Below are 16947 nucleotides of genomic sequence, written 5' to 3'. Positions count from 1 at the left end.
TAGCTACTCTTCGGATCTGCGCATGGCTGGTGCAGAAAGAAAAGAACTGACATCAGTGTGCCGGGGTGGCGACTATATAGACCCATCATATTCGGCACGCACTACACTGGTGACAGATGCGGAGTTGACCAACACCACCCAACGGCACACAGGGGTACTGCTCGAGAAAAATCTCTGAATCCAGACTGATGCCTAGGGGAAATTCTAAGGTAAGGAATCTGCAACATGAAGTCTCTATCAGATAAGGTCAATTACTTACCTTTGATAACACTCTTTCTGGCGAATACTCAATCTCACAGTGCATTCCTCACCTTTAGAATATCCTCAAGAACCAGACTAGATCCATAGTAGTGCTTCCATGTGCCGCTAGGTAGCACCGTGCGGCTCTGCACTGACTTTGTTATGCCCCGGAAGTGACAAAGCAGCGCCGCATATAAGTGTCAGCCCTGTGCGCCATCAGCTTCTTTCTTGACTCCTGCTCCCTCGGAAGCGGAGTATTATTCAATTACATGTACCAGTGTGCAGCTCTCTAATTTGGGACATTTTTAGATGATAGCCCGCTCCACAGATGGGAGGGCCTTGAGAAATCTACAGTTAGATAGACACAGCGTTACCAAAGGTAAGTAACTGGGAATCAGTTAGGGACGAGGTGAATTCCGCTGGGAGTCATGCACCTGTCATTGAAGGGTCCAGTGTAGATTGCAGAGCAAGAGCGGAAGTGAGCACCAAGGTAGGTACGGAATCCAAGGGGGGTTTGAGAGTCACAGACAGTGTTGAGGACAGATCTGCCAGTTGTAACCTCACTGCAGATCCCTATGGACCCTGGAGGCCCAAAGGCGAGCCAGAGGAACCAGAGGAGTGCCAAAGATGTGCAGGCATGGTCTCCCTAAAAGCTTTGATCTTCTGCGGCAAAAGCGCTTATATCTGGCTCCTCTTCATTACTTCCAGGGAGTCAGCGTGGAGCTGCACAGCATCACTTAGTGGCATGCTGGAGCATTAGTGTGAAATCTTCCATATATAGACTGGCAACTGGGGATATTCTAAAGGTGAATACTCTACATTTAGGAGTATACATCAGAAACATTTTCCAGAAAAGAGCAACTCACACAACTCTTCACTTCATTAAAGCACATAATACCATTTCCCTTTCGCAAGGCAACCAGCCTATCAATTACAATGCCAGCAGCAGCACTGTTACCCCCTAGATAAATGGAGACCTAACTATTCTCTAGCAGTCCAAGTTATAGCTATTTCTGGTTTGCCAAGAGCCCACACTTAAAGAGTATCCATCACCACAAAGAAGAATGTTTTTACTCTTAGTACAGTGTAATTTTGTCCCTCTGTGAGCATGAGGGTCAGTGTAGCCCCTTGACAGCTTTATGTCTTTTGACATACTATACCTGCGACTTGTCTACTTCTTGCCTTTTTAGTAGACACACAGCAGCTGTTAGCTCAGCTGCTACCTGAAGTGTACTACACGTCACCACTCTTCAGATTTATGTACCGTCCCTGGAAACTCTATTGCTGAAACTCCTCTGCCTATCAGCTTCTGTTCCTTAATGAACATACGGTTCTTATCCTACCCGGATGTGACACTAAGGGACAGACTAGAGTCCAAGTCCATCTTTTGGCAGACAACATACCCCTTTGTGGGCCATTCCAGTGAATAACACCTACTTGGAACAGATCAAATATTTCAAGCTTAACAGGACAAAAAGTGCCAAGATTCACAAGATAGTATACTTTTAACATAGAGCAGTCATGCTGCAGGAGAAATTAATTAAATCTGAGTTTACCACATGGTTAAAAAAGAGTACCATTAACTTGAACACAAGGCCAAAAAATTTTCTATAACATGGTAGCAGAAAATTCAAGCACACAATTGGAAGGCCAAGATAGAGGTAAGTAAGTTTACAAGGCACACACCTATTTGGTGCAAACCAAACCTAATGCTCTACTCAGTGGAGTACTAAGGTGAGAAGCACCAATATAGACATCTATGTGACTTTTAAAAATCTTGGTTAGCAGACAGAGCATCTAATGGTTTACTGAGGGAAGACAAAAGCTGAACATTATAGAATGGGGGATATGCTTATCAGAGAAGTTCGAAAATAAGTTATTACACCAGTTATGATCCCACTCAATGTCTAACAGGGTTTTGAATAAACAAAGTGAAGTTTGCTTGGAAAGGAAGAGAAAAAGATAGGTCTCAGTGCAAAATATGTATATATATTATTTTATTATTGATAACACTAAATGTGTCACTTTAGTTTCTCATCACCTGTACAACTCGGCAGTGATTTGTCTGAGTTTCACACTTGTTTGCACCTACAGTTGATCTGTACACACGCATGGCAAGTTTGAACCCAGACATCTAAGCCAGCAAAGATAATCTTTCTTATCCTAGAATCAAAGGTCTATCCTGAAGCAACTCTTGGCAAGCAAGATGACTCTTCCCAAGGCAAGGAGCTTGAGTAAACCATGTTTATGAACGGGTCAGAATTATGAGTTGATAGGTATTTAGAGAGTTTAATGACTATCATTCTTACCTATGGCACTTCTAAAAGAGTAGACAAGATATCTTCCAAGCTTTCACAGAGTATCCTATCCATCAAACTCTAAGGTCCTCGGTCTCCTGAGCCTCTTCTGGACTGTATGTTCTCAGACTCAACAACCTTTTGGAATCAGCAATTTCCATTTTTTTGCATGCATAGCTAGATTTGTTCCCATTACATTCTTAGTGGGATAACTTAGAAAAGGTATCTCTTTCCTAGAAATCGTCCATTGCTAGCACAATCTTGGGGAAATATAGGAGGTGGTGCTCCTTAAACAACATTTTAAAGGAGATGAGGCAGACTTGCTGAGCCTAAGTGTGAGACAGCTAAATACACAAAATAATTAATAGGCCAAAACAAAATCTAATTAACTCACATTCTTTTGAAAAATGAATCATGATTTGTCAATTAGTTTTGTGTTCTTTATGCTTGAATGTTGATACCAACACTCAATACAGTAATATTATAACAAACATTGAGTCACATTTGTAGTATGGATGCTGTGAAGTCACATGTTCTAACTTGGATTTAAAAGAAAAAGACTCTGTTAGATGTCTATGACAGACAGACATTGTAAAAACACAAAGTTCATCTCTTACTGCCCGGACACAGTGTAGATAAGCAGGTGTTTGCCTTGTAAACTAAATACATCTGGGATTCTTAAGTGCTTGGGGTACAGTAAAACACAAAATATCCTGGGGTGCAACAGAGGGGAGGCACTTCCAAAACAATCTACAGCATTTGAAAGGTAGTCCAATTTCCTAGGGAGGCCAGAAATAATGATCACTGAAAGTAATGACCACCACAATATGACTGGCACAGAATGTATAGAAAAACGAATTTCCTAATAATTCTTTCTTCTGCTGGAGCGACAAACAACCTACTGAGGACAGCCTTAAGAAATGAGGACAACAGAAGGCACTGAATCAACTGTATGAGTGAAGAGCAAGAAGCCACAAGAAACAAAATTGTATGGTTAGTGACTGCACATCTGTCATTCCTTAAATGGGTACATTTATAATGCTCTACTTATTTTTTTTGTTTGGACCAGAGAATTATTTCTATGGTTTTGTGTGCGAGCACTAGAGGAGCTAGACAGTGGGGAATCGGAAATAGTAAATCTTTCAACAGCTGTATTATGCACCTTTACCTACATGGCTAGTGACATTTGCAAATGCTTGATTACAATATCAAATGAATACACATCTTGCTGTATCGTCTTCACTTTGAAGTCTCCAGAATGTTGAGACTACTTAACAAGGAGAGCAAGGTAACTGATGGACCAGCGTGAGTGTTATGTAGAAACTCCACTGAGATGCCAGACAACTAATTTTTACAGATAAGCCACGCTGGTTGGGTGTTCACTAAAATGTCTACCAAAACCTAGTCGTGCATAACATAACCGCTCGGATCTTAGCTGAGACCACGTACCTTATTTTTAGATATACATGAAACAAACATCAGCAAAGGTGGTGAATGAATGGTATAACACAGTTAATTTGTGATAAAAATGTTATGGTTCATTAAACCTTTTTCGGGATTCTCCCTTCATTTCTGCAGGGACTACTTTCGTTGATTTGCCATTTTATAACTTGTATGTCGTTATTATGTTTTATATTTGAACCATACACATACTGTATGACATCAGTAATAGCCCTTAATTAAAAGGAAAAGTCTCATTCAGACATTACATAGAAGTTCATTCATCGCAATTGTTATGCTGTTAAATAGTGCATCACTGGTGACATTCATTTCACCTTGCTCTTACGTCTACATTCTATCTGTATCTATTATGCCCACTGTCTTATAGTCTGGTACTAGATCATGTTATAAAATATGCACTCACAGTCCAGGTTGTGTGTCTTGCACCATTTCCCCCAGATATGTTGATATTTTTCAGAAGTTTATATTTAGGTAGTGTTTGTTCTCACCATGTCCCCAACAACATCATTTTAAAATTCTGGTCTATTTTACTCTACATTTTCGCTTACGTGTTCTTCCAGTGCTTGGCTATTAAGGCATTCTTAAAACGTGTTCATATTGTTTCCTATCATTCAACATTGTTTGAGGCAGAGGGCAGACTGTGTGTATCCAAGAGACCCGAGTTTCATTCTAGTGTAATATGTATAATGCAGTTTTTAAAACTGTACCAGTGGAAGTCCAACCACCCATGGAGGTCACCCGAGGGGTTACTCAGTAATGCTCCCAGACCAACCTCCCAATTGCACAGTTGCTTGCCATGCGAGTCGAATCGTATTTACGAGTTCAGGCCATGTGAGAAGCAAGTTGGAGCTCTATATTAAAGGGCGCTATCCTTTGGTTTCCAATATTTTCCGATCTAGTTGATACATTGATAATCTGAGGATGTGTGAAGAAGCATTCATTCATTATTACAAGTTGTGCTATCCAGTAATATTTATGAATATCTGGTAGTCCAAAATCACCACAGTATACTCCCTTATGTAGGTTAGGTAATGAAATTGGAACTTCTTTACCATCCCATAATAATTTCCCCAATACCACCTCCACTTGCAAAAACGGCCCTGGACTATTCCGTAGCATACAAAGGAATCTTGGTAGAGTAATTATTTGGTATATAGTAGACCGCCCCAGCACTGAGCTTGGAAAAGCCAATCATAAACCGATACTGTGCACGCCTTCTGTGAGAACTATGAACTTCTGTTCTATGCACCATGAGAACAAAGGTATGCAGTACAGGTACGCGCTGACCTTTGTGACTCTAGCCTTTGGTGTTACTTCCTACAGGAATCTAGTCTCTCATTTTAAGGTTCTGTGACACAGTGCTTCATTAACCTAGGCTGAGATTTACAATAACACAGTCACATGCCGCCCCGCCCTTTTCCCTCCGGCGAGCCGCGACTGATCAGTGGTAGACAGGGGTGGTTTCTCTTTTAGGGTTGAGGGGCTGTGCCCCTCTGAAATTTCTGCATATTCACATAATGATACGATCGTATCTCTAAAAAATGGATGCATTAAGTCTGGATTGTCTGTCAAAGGCTGCCTGCACCACCTCAATTTGAAGCACAAGACGGAATCAACTTTCTACACTGTGACGCACGACGCAGGACTGACTGCTCTAAAGCCCTTCATTTCCATTGTGGTCTATGGCAGTATCCACTACAGGCTAGTGATGCTTTTACCGTCATGATTTTGGGTGTCTGAGTCTTCATCCCTACGCGAGGCAGCCACCTGTCATTAACAGGCATAGATCCCACCCTGTCCCCATTGTCACGCAGTAGGAGTGGATGCAAGCATGTGTGATTTAGTGACTTGTCTTCGGAAACTGTAAGTGTTATAATGCTAATCTTGTGTTATTTTGTTGTACTGAGACCCCTTGTCATGCAAACCTCCCCCATGTGACACCCCAGGCCCTGGCTGCAGACCACTGCGTTCTTTAGAAGTGGAGCTGCTGTATTTGTTCCTCGTGAAATTGTTCCAAGTAAAGAGCACGGTTCTTGCTCCCTCGCAAAATGGACCCAAATAACTGAATCAAGCACAAGGGGTGTATGTTTGGGGTGGTAAAATGAGGGAGGTGCGAGGGAGTGCCTTCAGGGGAAAAAAGGATGCAGAAGACAGAAGAGAGGAGGTTGGAAACGTGCAGGTGGATGAGATCTGAAGAGAAAAAGGGCATACTTAAAGCACACATAACTGAAGGCCATATTCCTTCCATAGGCCTTAATAATATTTCATTCACAGTCTCAAAATTTCAGAAATGAAACATTTCTAATGTTAATTATTTATAACTAATCATTGTTGTTACTCATTTATCTTAGACAGTTAACAGCGATTGACAAAGTCAATAGTACTGACAGGTCTTAGGTGTATGTCAGTTGATGTGTTATATTTCTGGATGCAATTAGATCTCAGAGACAAACCAAAATACAGGCCGGATGGCACACTATGGGAATCACAGAAATATATTTTGCATGTTCCCTTTTAGAGAACCCACACTTTTTTCATCCCACTTAAAGATCTGTCTGCACATATTTCTGTATGCTTGATTGCAGCCAGCAGCTGTGGGTGTTTTCTGATGCCTTGTTAGAGCATTTTGTTCCAATGTTGATGCTGCATGCAGTGCAAGACACTGGGCAAGCACACACTTTAAAGGGCCTGTTGTTCCACTGTACAATTTGCACATTAAAGTAACTGTTGAACGTATTAATGCAATAGGATATAGGGCAGTTTTTAATGTGTTTAGTAGTTTAAGACTATGCTTTCCCACTGCTTTATAAACCTTGCTTTCTCACTAAATTAATTTGCTTTCAAATGCACCATTTGTCAATCTTTTTTCAATTTGTTCTTGGGAAGAGGGCTCACCTTGGACCCCCGTTTGTCCATTAAGCTTGCTCGCTTCACTCGCTACATAAAAGTCCTACCTAACTTTTATGCCCCACCACTTTCAAATATCATCAGTCACCACCGGTGGTAGAGGTGTTCACAATTATACAGAAAGATACTGTGTGTTTTAGGGCCCTAGATGTAAATAGGGAATGTTTTCTAGTTGGGAGACGGCATTCAGGTTTGGGGCGGCAGTCCCCTAAAGAAATATAATTAGTAAGCTTGCGCCTTGCATGGTGTTGGAACTGAAAGAGGTTGCTGTAGCATTAGAGAAAGGATGTTGGAATCAATTGAAGCCGTTTATTTAATAATGAATAAACTAAGAGTTGACTGTACTCTGTTTGACTTAGCTTTGATTGTAGGTTTCAATTTGTGCAGTTAACCATTATTAAAAGATTGGAATATTAAGAGCACCATGTAAAACAGGGCTAATACCGCTGGTACAGGCTTTCTGCGTCAATGTTTCACTCATAGTTTCCTGTTTTTAACTTATTAGTTGAGAACTTTCTGCATAGCATGAGCCCTTGCCTGTCTGGAACTCGGGAAAGAGCATTTAACAACTGTTATAGCCATCGGTAGCAGGCTATCGTGGTATAATACTCATGACTGTAATGTGCCATAGACTGAATCGAGTCTATATCTTGTATGTAGTGGTATGAGAACATTGAATATTTCAATTCTTCACATAAATAGGTGTTTGGTCTGAAGTTTCTACATATGTCAAGCTTTCATAGATATATGTTTATATATAAAATGTTTATGACATGCAGAGCTGGAGCAAACACTTTACATATGCAACCTTGTAAATCGGGCAGTAAAGTTTTTTTTGGCTCTCTTTAGTGGCAAGATATTTACACTGAGAATATATTAGGCACACGAACACCCATGATACATAGACAAACGAGCAAAAGTTTATTTACAGTTGGGTATTAAATTCAGCTTTTCTAATTTCTATGTTTTACATTTAAATTGACTGAATAAGAAAACTGTAGAAATTCTAATTATTTAATTAAACACAGTATATGATATAAAATAAATAGTCGTGCTACTCCCACACCTGGTTTGTTGAAGTATCCAGGGAGCAACCGAATGAGTGCAAGATTACCGGAAACGTTATTGTACACCTTTCTTCATCTGGATTCTCAAACTCTAATGATATCTCTCCATCAGAAAATACATCACCAGTTTCCTTTTCATTTGCTAACATCTCTTCTACTATCTCACTAATCAATGACTTCTGTTCAGTTGTCTAGAATGAAAATAAAATAAAAAATGGCATGCAGACATTTATGAAATTTTCAATAATTTACACAATATTCCGTATGAAGATGTTATCAGGAAATGAGGAAGTTTTGTTTCTTACAAACACAAAACAACAATTTGTAATTGAAAATTCAAAAGGAGTAAAGCAAATATCGAAATTGAGAGTCCCAAGGAAGCCTAGTATCTGATCTACATTTGCCTGTATTACGTGAAACATGTAAAGAACATCTTGTGCCAATCTGCAGTAGTGGAACACATTTCTGTGTTTTACTTGTTTATTATGGTATTACCTCAAATGACCTAAACTCATTAAGGTGGTATGGTATCTCCATCCTAGAATGTAGTGATAATTTAGGGTATTTTATATATCTTACAAATATAGGAATCTCGTTGTCATGCCAGTGTTTTAAAGCAAAAACTAAAACATTTCATAAGAACAAAATAATTATAAAACATCATCCAACTAATAATTTTTATTTTATCACCTTTTCTCATACTCTTATATTCGCTGCTGCATTTCCTATGCCATAAGTTATATACAATCAACTTCATTTACACCACTAAGTCTTCGAGGTAGGCTTTGAATATATTTTACCACTATCTCACTCCTACCCCAACCCTGCATCTGTATCACCCAACACAAAACCTTGCTCATAGGGACACTGCAACATCGGCTAAAGTCTAACAAACGTATTAAGGTCACCATATCTTCTACTTGTGGTGCTGGAGGATATCAAGTGCAGTATTGTGCAAGTAGAAAGTAAGATGGCACATTTGGAGTCGTGAGTCATCAATTTGGAAAAGGCAAGCAAAGCTGTAGCTACACACCAGCAACTTCCTTATCTATCAGAATCTAAACGGAGGATCCATGAAAATGCGCCGACAATTACCTTCCGCAGGATTCTGCCTGTTCCCGCTCCTGTTAATGATATGGACATAAAGCCAGTTATGCATTCCTTTCTGCAGATAGAGGAAGGAGGCACTGACTCCTCATGTTCTATGACAGCATGCCACAAAGGACCACTCGTGTGTGATATATAAAGCTGGCTTGTTCCTGGTATGACTATCCGGCGTGACATACAGAATTAATGTCTAGCACAGTGAAGAGGGAAGCCAAGCTGTGCATAGTAGGTGTTATAGTTTCTCGCAAGAGTGAGTAAAAAATGAGAGAAAAGAATAAAGTTTTACACAACCTGAAACAGCTAACAACTAACTGGAATCAAACAAAAACAAACAACTTGAAAGTGGAAATTAACGGTCCTTCTTAGCAGCAAATGCTCATGAACTCTTGGGATCAGGTGGGAAATGTAACAAGCCAATCAAAACAAAATTCTTTAGCCAACTTGAAGACTCAGCTCGGGGCACAATCCACTTTGACTGATCAGGATCTTTCTAAAAAGGTGAAAGACATTTTTGAGTTGTGCAATGAAGGCAAGAAATTATTATGTTGCCATGGCCGATGTCCTGTCCAGAGCTCGTCATGACAAAGGTAAAGACTGGACATTGACGGCCATTGGGATTCTTTTATTAGGTTGAAGAGAATTAGATTGGGACGAGTAAATGATTCGTCCTCATTCATCAGCTTGTTATTTTTGTCTCTAGGTGGATGAGTATTCTTACATAAACTTTGATATAGACTCTGGCCAAAGGAGTAAGAAGAGACTGAAGGACAAATACTAATGCTGGAACCTTGCCAGTTTAGTCCCCATGAGATGATGTTTGCAAACTCACCTTTCTTTCCATGCACTCTTAGCATTCTTTTGCTAAACTGGGAGAGGCCCTCTTGCACCCAAGCGTCGCAGAGAAGAACTGATGTAACCATAGATGCTCCCCTAGAAGACATGAAGGATGCAGGAAAGACCAAGAAGCAAAACAGGGAAGAAGCGCAGTTGTGAAGAGAAAATAAAGGGTCACAAGAGCAGGCAGCACAAGCAACAAGGAAGGGTCCACAAGCAGCAATGCTAAAAGAAAGCCACTGAAGGTAGGAGAGCCAACCCCACTTTGTCCTTGACGCTGGTGGAGTCCCTCTGCAAGACATTAAAGCCAAGGTACAGGATTGAGGAGATAAACAGGGAATGGACCCTATGCGGCCATATGCTAATACTGGTAATGTATATGCATTCACAAAGATACTACAGTAAAACTGCTGCCCCTTACTGGGGGAAGCCATGGGTTAAATAATTAATAGAAGGATGAGAGATACCCTATTGTGCTAACCCCAAGCTGATCTTCCACAGCTGGAGCAATATTCAAAGGGGTCCCAGAATGGGCGTGGAGAGCACATAAAATGCACCTGCACCCAGGGGGGTCTCATCCAGACCTGTGAAGACAAATACTCAGCCTCACATTTGATAGGAGAATCTGTTCGCCAAGGTAGCCCAAGATAGAGAGAATGTCACCTTGGGCTTCAATAACAAACAGGAAACTACATGATTACTACCTGAGGCCATAAGGGACAGCAGCCTAACATGGCAAATCAATAGTGCGGGAACTCTAGGAGAAAGCATACAAATCCACAGAACTCAAAGAAATCAATCCTGCACTGAGGGTAATACAAGATGCCCCAAAAGACAACCCTTATACTCGAATCTAAAATGTAAAACTGCTGGGAAGGTCCTAGGACACATACATCAAGTGCATGTTTGAAGTATTAGATGATACTGGCCATTAAGCTTATTTGGATGATCAGAAGTACAACACCGTCCCAGCAGAATGCCTAAGTAGTCTTCCAGAGGAAGGGAGCAGGTGTAAATAAAATTAAATGGTAGCAACTAGAAAATGAAAAGCATGGTTGATCAGAGGGTTGGTTTTGCAGCAACAAGCCACATCCAAGTAGCTAAAAGCCTTCCTTCACTGTTGCACAGACATACCTAAAGGGATCACAAAACCACAGATCCCAGCTCTAAGGAAGAATACAACACACCTGCTATTCACTCAGAAGCAAAATGGGCACAAGGCCTAACAGACCGAGGGTATTCTTATGAAAGTACATACAGATGAGAACCCCCAAACCAGCCCAATACAAAATAATGGGAAGCAAGTCTAAAATAGGTGCTTTTGCAGGAAAATAGTTTCAAATAGAGAGTTGAATGGATATATGTCACATGTATGTGAAAAGGAAAGCTGAATCTACCCAAAAGGTTAGGTATGATATTGATTTTCTGCTTTTAAGTATACTTTTACAGTGAACGTATTTGATGCATTTAGTCTTTTGTTATTATGTTTACACTTCACAAAGAATGTATGAGGTCTGACAACTAATAATTTTCTTTCAATACTTTTCAATTTGTTGGTTTTATAAAGTATTATAATTCTTTGAAACCAGTCCGGTTTCATGAAGCTTTATGCTTTTGAAACGTTATTATTAGTTATGTGACAGAATTGTGGTGAACCCCAAAATGTATAGCACTTGAAGATGTGCAGTCCCTGTGCTTTGTGACTAATAAGGCAGGTGGCCAGCATAGGTCCTATCGTTGCTAGCCACCCTTAAATCTCCCACCAGATAACCCATTACCTTGGCTACTTCTTGATAATGAACCTGCAGCAAATGTTCTCTGATAGAAACTGGTGTTGTGTCATTTATTGGCTTCATCGTTACTACATTTGCAAGCAGTAATTCTATTTGTATTTGAATATTAGAGCTATGTGGCTGCCTGTGTGCTGCGCTGCCTAACACTTTGGTGGGCAGAAGCTTAGCGCTGCATTCCCATCCCAAATCATGTGCCTCCTACCCCATGACTTTGTTCATTAGGGGACCTACCAGACCAGATGGGGTGAGGGCAGAGGGAAGAAAAGTACTATGAAATTAGTGCTGGAGTGAGCATTGGAATCAGGGCATTTGAGGAGCATATATACCAGCCACCTCCTGTCCACTTCCTCTTGGATAATTTCCATGCAAATCCACCCGACCTCTTACCCTCTATTTTGATTTATAACACGATCAAGGCTGTGGGTACATGCATTTATGCAATGTCTTTGTCTCACTGTTTGGTAGAGCAAGTGGAGTTACAGGGCGATCCAAAGGTGTTCTATGCATGGAAGCGACCACTTGAAGGCACTCCTATGAGTGCTTCCTGCCTATTCGTGGGAAGTCTCTATGATAGGAACCAAGGATGAAAGTGACACCGTCCCGTTATTCCCACAGGCTGTTGCAAGCCTGGGCGCTTACCCTGCGATAATCCCTGCATGTGAGTTTTGATTTCTCGACTATGGGGACCAGAACTGAGATGAACCCCAAAATGTACAGAACATCAGAGGGTGATCTTTGGTTAATCAGGCTGGTGGCCAGCACTGATCTTATCATCACTGGCCACACTTGATTCGCCCATAAATTAACCCAATACCTTGAGCCAGTTATTGGGCAGACCACAGTTACCGATATGAAAGTGACTGTTACAATCAAAAGATAATTTGTGGAGGCTATGGCTAAAACAGGGTTTTTGCACCCGCCACACATCAATTTACTGTGGGTGCTACACAATATGGGTAATATCAAAAGCTTGGCAGAAGCTTCTATTTTTCTTATGTCCTCTCCTACCTTCAAGCCAGGCTGTACAGCAGCCAATTCATTTACACGGTGGGTTGCTTCTGATTGGCCAAAATTGGCTGTTCCCCCTCACTTTCTTATTTCTATTTCGGAGATATATTCTTGGGGAGGGATTTGTCTGCCCCTTCCCTCTGCCAATATGTCATTTTGGTTCCATTTGACTTTTTGTGACAAAAAAGTTACGTTTTTTTAATACCTGATGATCAGGATTTGTCCACTGTTTCTTTGGTTTAAATCTATTATAACTTAAGTGCCAATTTAAAAAAAAAAAAAAAGATTCTATTTGCTATTTTGCCATTTAGGAGTGAGGTGAGTGCTTGTAGCTGAAATGTAGAAAAAGACCTCCTTACAAACTGTGATCTTTCAAAGTGCATGACTGATAAACACTGCTGGAAGTAAGTCAGACATTTACACCCATAGACGCGCCTACAGCTGTAGAAAATGTACTATTTTGTATAATTACAGTACTCAGGAGCATACATATTTCCACATACATAACTGTATCAAGTATGTAAACAAAACCCCACCATTGGTGACTCTGAAACAGGAATGAGATTTTGTACGGGCAGGTCCTCAACTCACTACATATGGAATACAATAAATAAACGCAACATCACATATATTACGAGCACACAGACGCATAACAGCATCACACACAACAGCTAACTAAATACAGAACTAACACATGACCATATAAGGCTATAGGATTCTCATTCATCAAATCCATCTTGCCAATATCTGCTGCCTTTGCTGCGCTAACACCAGCAGGTAGACTCCATATATATTTGAATTACGTGATAAGACATGACTAAGTTATCACGCGTACATTATTGATTTATTGTAGTGCTGTGTGAAACTAATTGGCTTTCACGTAATTACCCTAAATTTAGGCAAAATTATGCAATATTACGTTCAAATGAAATGCAAACCTGTCATTTAGCATTAGATTTTGACACAAAATGTGTCCTTGTGTCAATTTTCGATGCAAGTACGTTTTTTGCACTGAAAAATAGGGCAATAAAGACGTACACATTCTGATGTTCTTATGCATGAAATGAACATTTTTTACCGCAAATGGCACATATTTATACGATGTGAAATAATTTAGCTTTATAAACATGTAGCGAAATTCCCTTAAATTAAGTAAATTACACATCATAACTTAAATTTCTCTAAGGTCTTATTTAGTTTACATGTAATTGTTTGGCAAAGCATGTTTTCTCCTTGAATGAGAATTGAATAACGTTGCTAACTCCTAAAGGTAGTCACTCTGTGACAGTCCCCATGTTAGTGTTTGGAGTTTGATGGGTAGTGTATATGGAGTGTCCTTCAGTGCAAAGGGAGGTCTGAATCTTCTTCAAATTGTGATGTGTATCTGTCCGTCCTACGAGGAGAGAGGTGTGTTGTATGTAGCTGTACTGTGAATGCTGTTTGTTCTGCGAGATGTGTAATGGAATACATAATAACAGTGTTTCGTACGAGTGACGGTTCCACCGGGAGTCATTTGGAAGGCTCAGCGGAACATGAGCTGATCTAAAATGCACATTACATGTGACATATACAACTTTAAACGTTAATATTATTTTGCTTTAAAAGAATAAGTCCAAAATAAAATCAAAGGGAACGCATCACCCACGCACTTGGCAGAAAAAGTAGCAGATATTAATTGTGACAATAATCGACTCAGGCAGCTCCATAAAGTGACTGTAATAACCACGTTGTAAAACAACAGTAAGGTTGGCAGGGCGGAACTAACGGGCAGATGTTCTATTTACTGGTTGCAAAAATCGTGGTCAGAATTTGTGACCAGCATTTTTGTGACCAGTAAAGAATTTTACGTATCGACCTATGTACTAGTAGTAAACGTTTAGTTTTACATTAAACTCATTACTTCATGAATAATAATGAAACAGGTCGCAAACTGGAAGCCACCTAAGAGGCCTGCCAAGATTAGATGTCTGTGATTGCTTTACAATGAGTTCAACTTTTTTTTTAAGTGAAGCCCATTTTCCTTAAATGAAACAGTGCTGCATTTTACAAAAAAATTACTTTCTTTCTTAAGTTTGTTTGTGAGTCGGCATTGGTCCTTTGGTTCACTGCCTACTCCCCCACAGACATTTTTTAACATTCACAAAGGGGAATTTTGCGAATGGTTTACCACCCCTCTTCGACAGTTGTTAACTTTTCAATGTTTTGCGACCAGATTTTGGTCTACAACACACCTCTTCTAAATACCAAAATGGTTAGGGGTCACATTCCCTTTTTAGGAGTTGGTAAAAGTTCCAAACATGGATAATGACCAAAGGCAGCAACTTCACTGGCCCCAAACTGTGCCTTGGACCTGCGAGACGAAGACAAAGTCTGTGCTTAGTGGGCCTTGAACATTGGGAGAGGAATTCTTCACTTACAGACAGTGAACTTGGAAAGGTCATAAGCCAAGCTTCTGTGTATTCATCACATATATTCGCTTCAATTATTTAAACAATGATAACTATTTAATGAAATATATATTAGAATAGGATAGCTGGACATCCTACCCCTTCATCCTCCAGATTCTCACGTGGTGGCTTGCCTATTTCCTCTCGCTCTTCATGACCTATGGGTGGTGCTCGTTCTTGTACAACATTAGCAGTAATTTCGTCCGAGGGTTGCTCTGTTCTGTTTTCTTGGAATTCCTTTGCATTTGCAGATGCGTGTTCTAAAGCTTCTGACCTGGAAAACAAGAAAGCTCAAGTCAAAATATATCATACAACATCTTCGTTTAAACATTAACTCACACGGGATCCAAGTGTCATTTCATGTTTTATCACAATAATTTATTTAAGTCTCTTCTTCCCGATCAATAGCTAGGCTGTGGGCACAGAGCCTGTGGAGGAAAATGCACAAGACAGTATACTGTTTTCAATGTCCTAATGAACTTTCGTGTGGTAACAGTATTATCCATAGATGAATGCTACCGACGCCCAGCAGGTGGGGTGCACAGTGATCCTATGAAGTTTGCTGACATTCCGTTTACATGGGCACACAGATGCTGGCCTACTTCAAACGTAAAGAAGGGTGATGCGTGCAGTAACTAGTTCAATCCACACATGTAGTTTAAAAAGTACTACATCTCATAACCCACTGAACGGGCTCACAGGAGAAACGTAGGAGGAAGGGTCACCGTATTTATGCAATGGCGGCTCTGCACCACCTGTCAACAGCACCGGCCAGGGGCTGATGCCTTTTAACATCAAGCACAAACAGTGGCATTGAAAAACTAGTAGACTCAAGAAGCACTACTTTTAATTTACCTATTTATCTCTGTATATGGCGAACAACAGGTATTAGGAGATACTGTTAGTAAAACGAATCAGAAACTCGATGAAACAATCGAACGGGCATAGAACCTTTCAGGTATTGGGGTTGGAATTCAGCCCAAGTCCTTTGTTCAACGGAGGCTGCATATGCTCTTGCTTTCCTCAGCTGTGTGCAGTTGGTGCAGTGCAATACAAGGGACTTTGGCCCATATGTACTTTCCCGTGGACACAAATGGGTAAATCCCTTTGCTATATCTAGCTCTTAGGGTAAATCCAGTCAAAACCGTCAGTGTACCCTAGCTTCACACGTGGCCTCATCTCTGAGAATGTGTCTGTTTTTCAGGTGTGTGCCAGTGCCAAGGCGACCTGGTGAGCGTGCCACTGGAACTCCCCAGTATCAAGGAGGTTACATGAGAATTTTTTCCTCAGGGAAGGACAAACCTTACTTGTCAAGAAGAAGAAGCTACAATTAAGTCCTTGGTTTTCTGGTAGGGAAATATTTTTAACCAGTTCTGGACACACCTAGTGACCCTCATTCCTATGGTGTGGCACCAAAATATGATTGTCAGAATACTGTCTGCCATAGACATTATGTACTAAGTGTTGTCTATAAATATTGCCCCAATGGAGTTGGTACTTAAAATCTGTATTCTGTATACAATGTTTTGATATACAACAATTCCTACCCTCTATTAGACAGCATCTAGAACTAGAGACGTACATAGCGAAGACAACAACAGATGCTAGAAGTGTAACATTATGTGCTCTAATGTGCCCTCAAGTTAAACACCGGAGTCGCAAAAATCAGATACAAACAATGATGGTGCTAATGATTTCACAACCAGAGCAGTATGCCAAAATGATTCTACGTTTATATATGATATTCACAGAAGCCAAAATGTTTTATTTGCACCATAACATGCAA

The 16947-nt window shown here is 40.4% G+C and overlaps 1 protein-coding gene across 4 annotated transcripts in view; it reads right to left on the bottom strand.

Moving 5' to 3' along the window:
* The window catches only part of FAM169A (family with sequence similarity 169 member A), a 352302-nt gene that overhangs the window by 74312 nt on the left and 261043 nt on the right, over positions 1 to 16947 (bottom strand). For 2 of the 4 annotated variants that reach the window (XM_069223831.1, XM_069223821.1), the window contains exons 11-12: positions 15261 to 15435; positions 7972 to 8163 (exon numbers count right to left, since the gene is read on the bottom strand). In XM_069223831.1, the coding sequence (XP_069079932.1) occupies positions 7972 to 8163; positions 15261 to 15435 (367 nt within the window). The remainder of the gene's footprint in view (positions 1 to 7971; positions 8164 to 15260; positions 15436 to 16947) is intronic. The other 2 variants (XM_069223847.1, XM_069223839.1) reach the window with 1 other exon arrangement.

This window comes from Pleurodeles waltl, chromosome 1_1 (genome assembly GCF_031143425.1).
Source record: "Pleurodeles waltl isolate 20211129_DDA chromosome 1_1, aPleWal1.hap1.20221129, whole genome shotgun sequence".
Classification (NCBI taxonomy): domain Eukaryota; kingdom Metazoa; phylum Chordata; class Amphibia; order Caudata; family Salamandridae; genus Pleurodeles; species Pleurodeles waltl.
The sequence above is the reverse complement of the archived record's forward strand: the minus strand, read 5'-3'. Positions and strand labels throughout refer to the sequence as shown.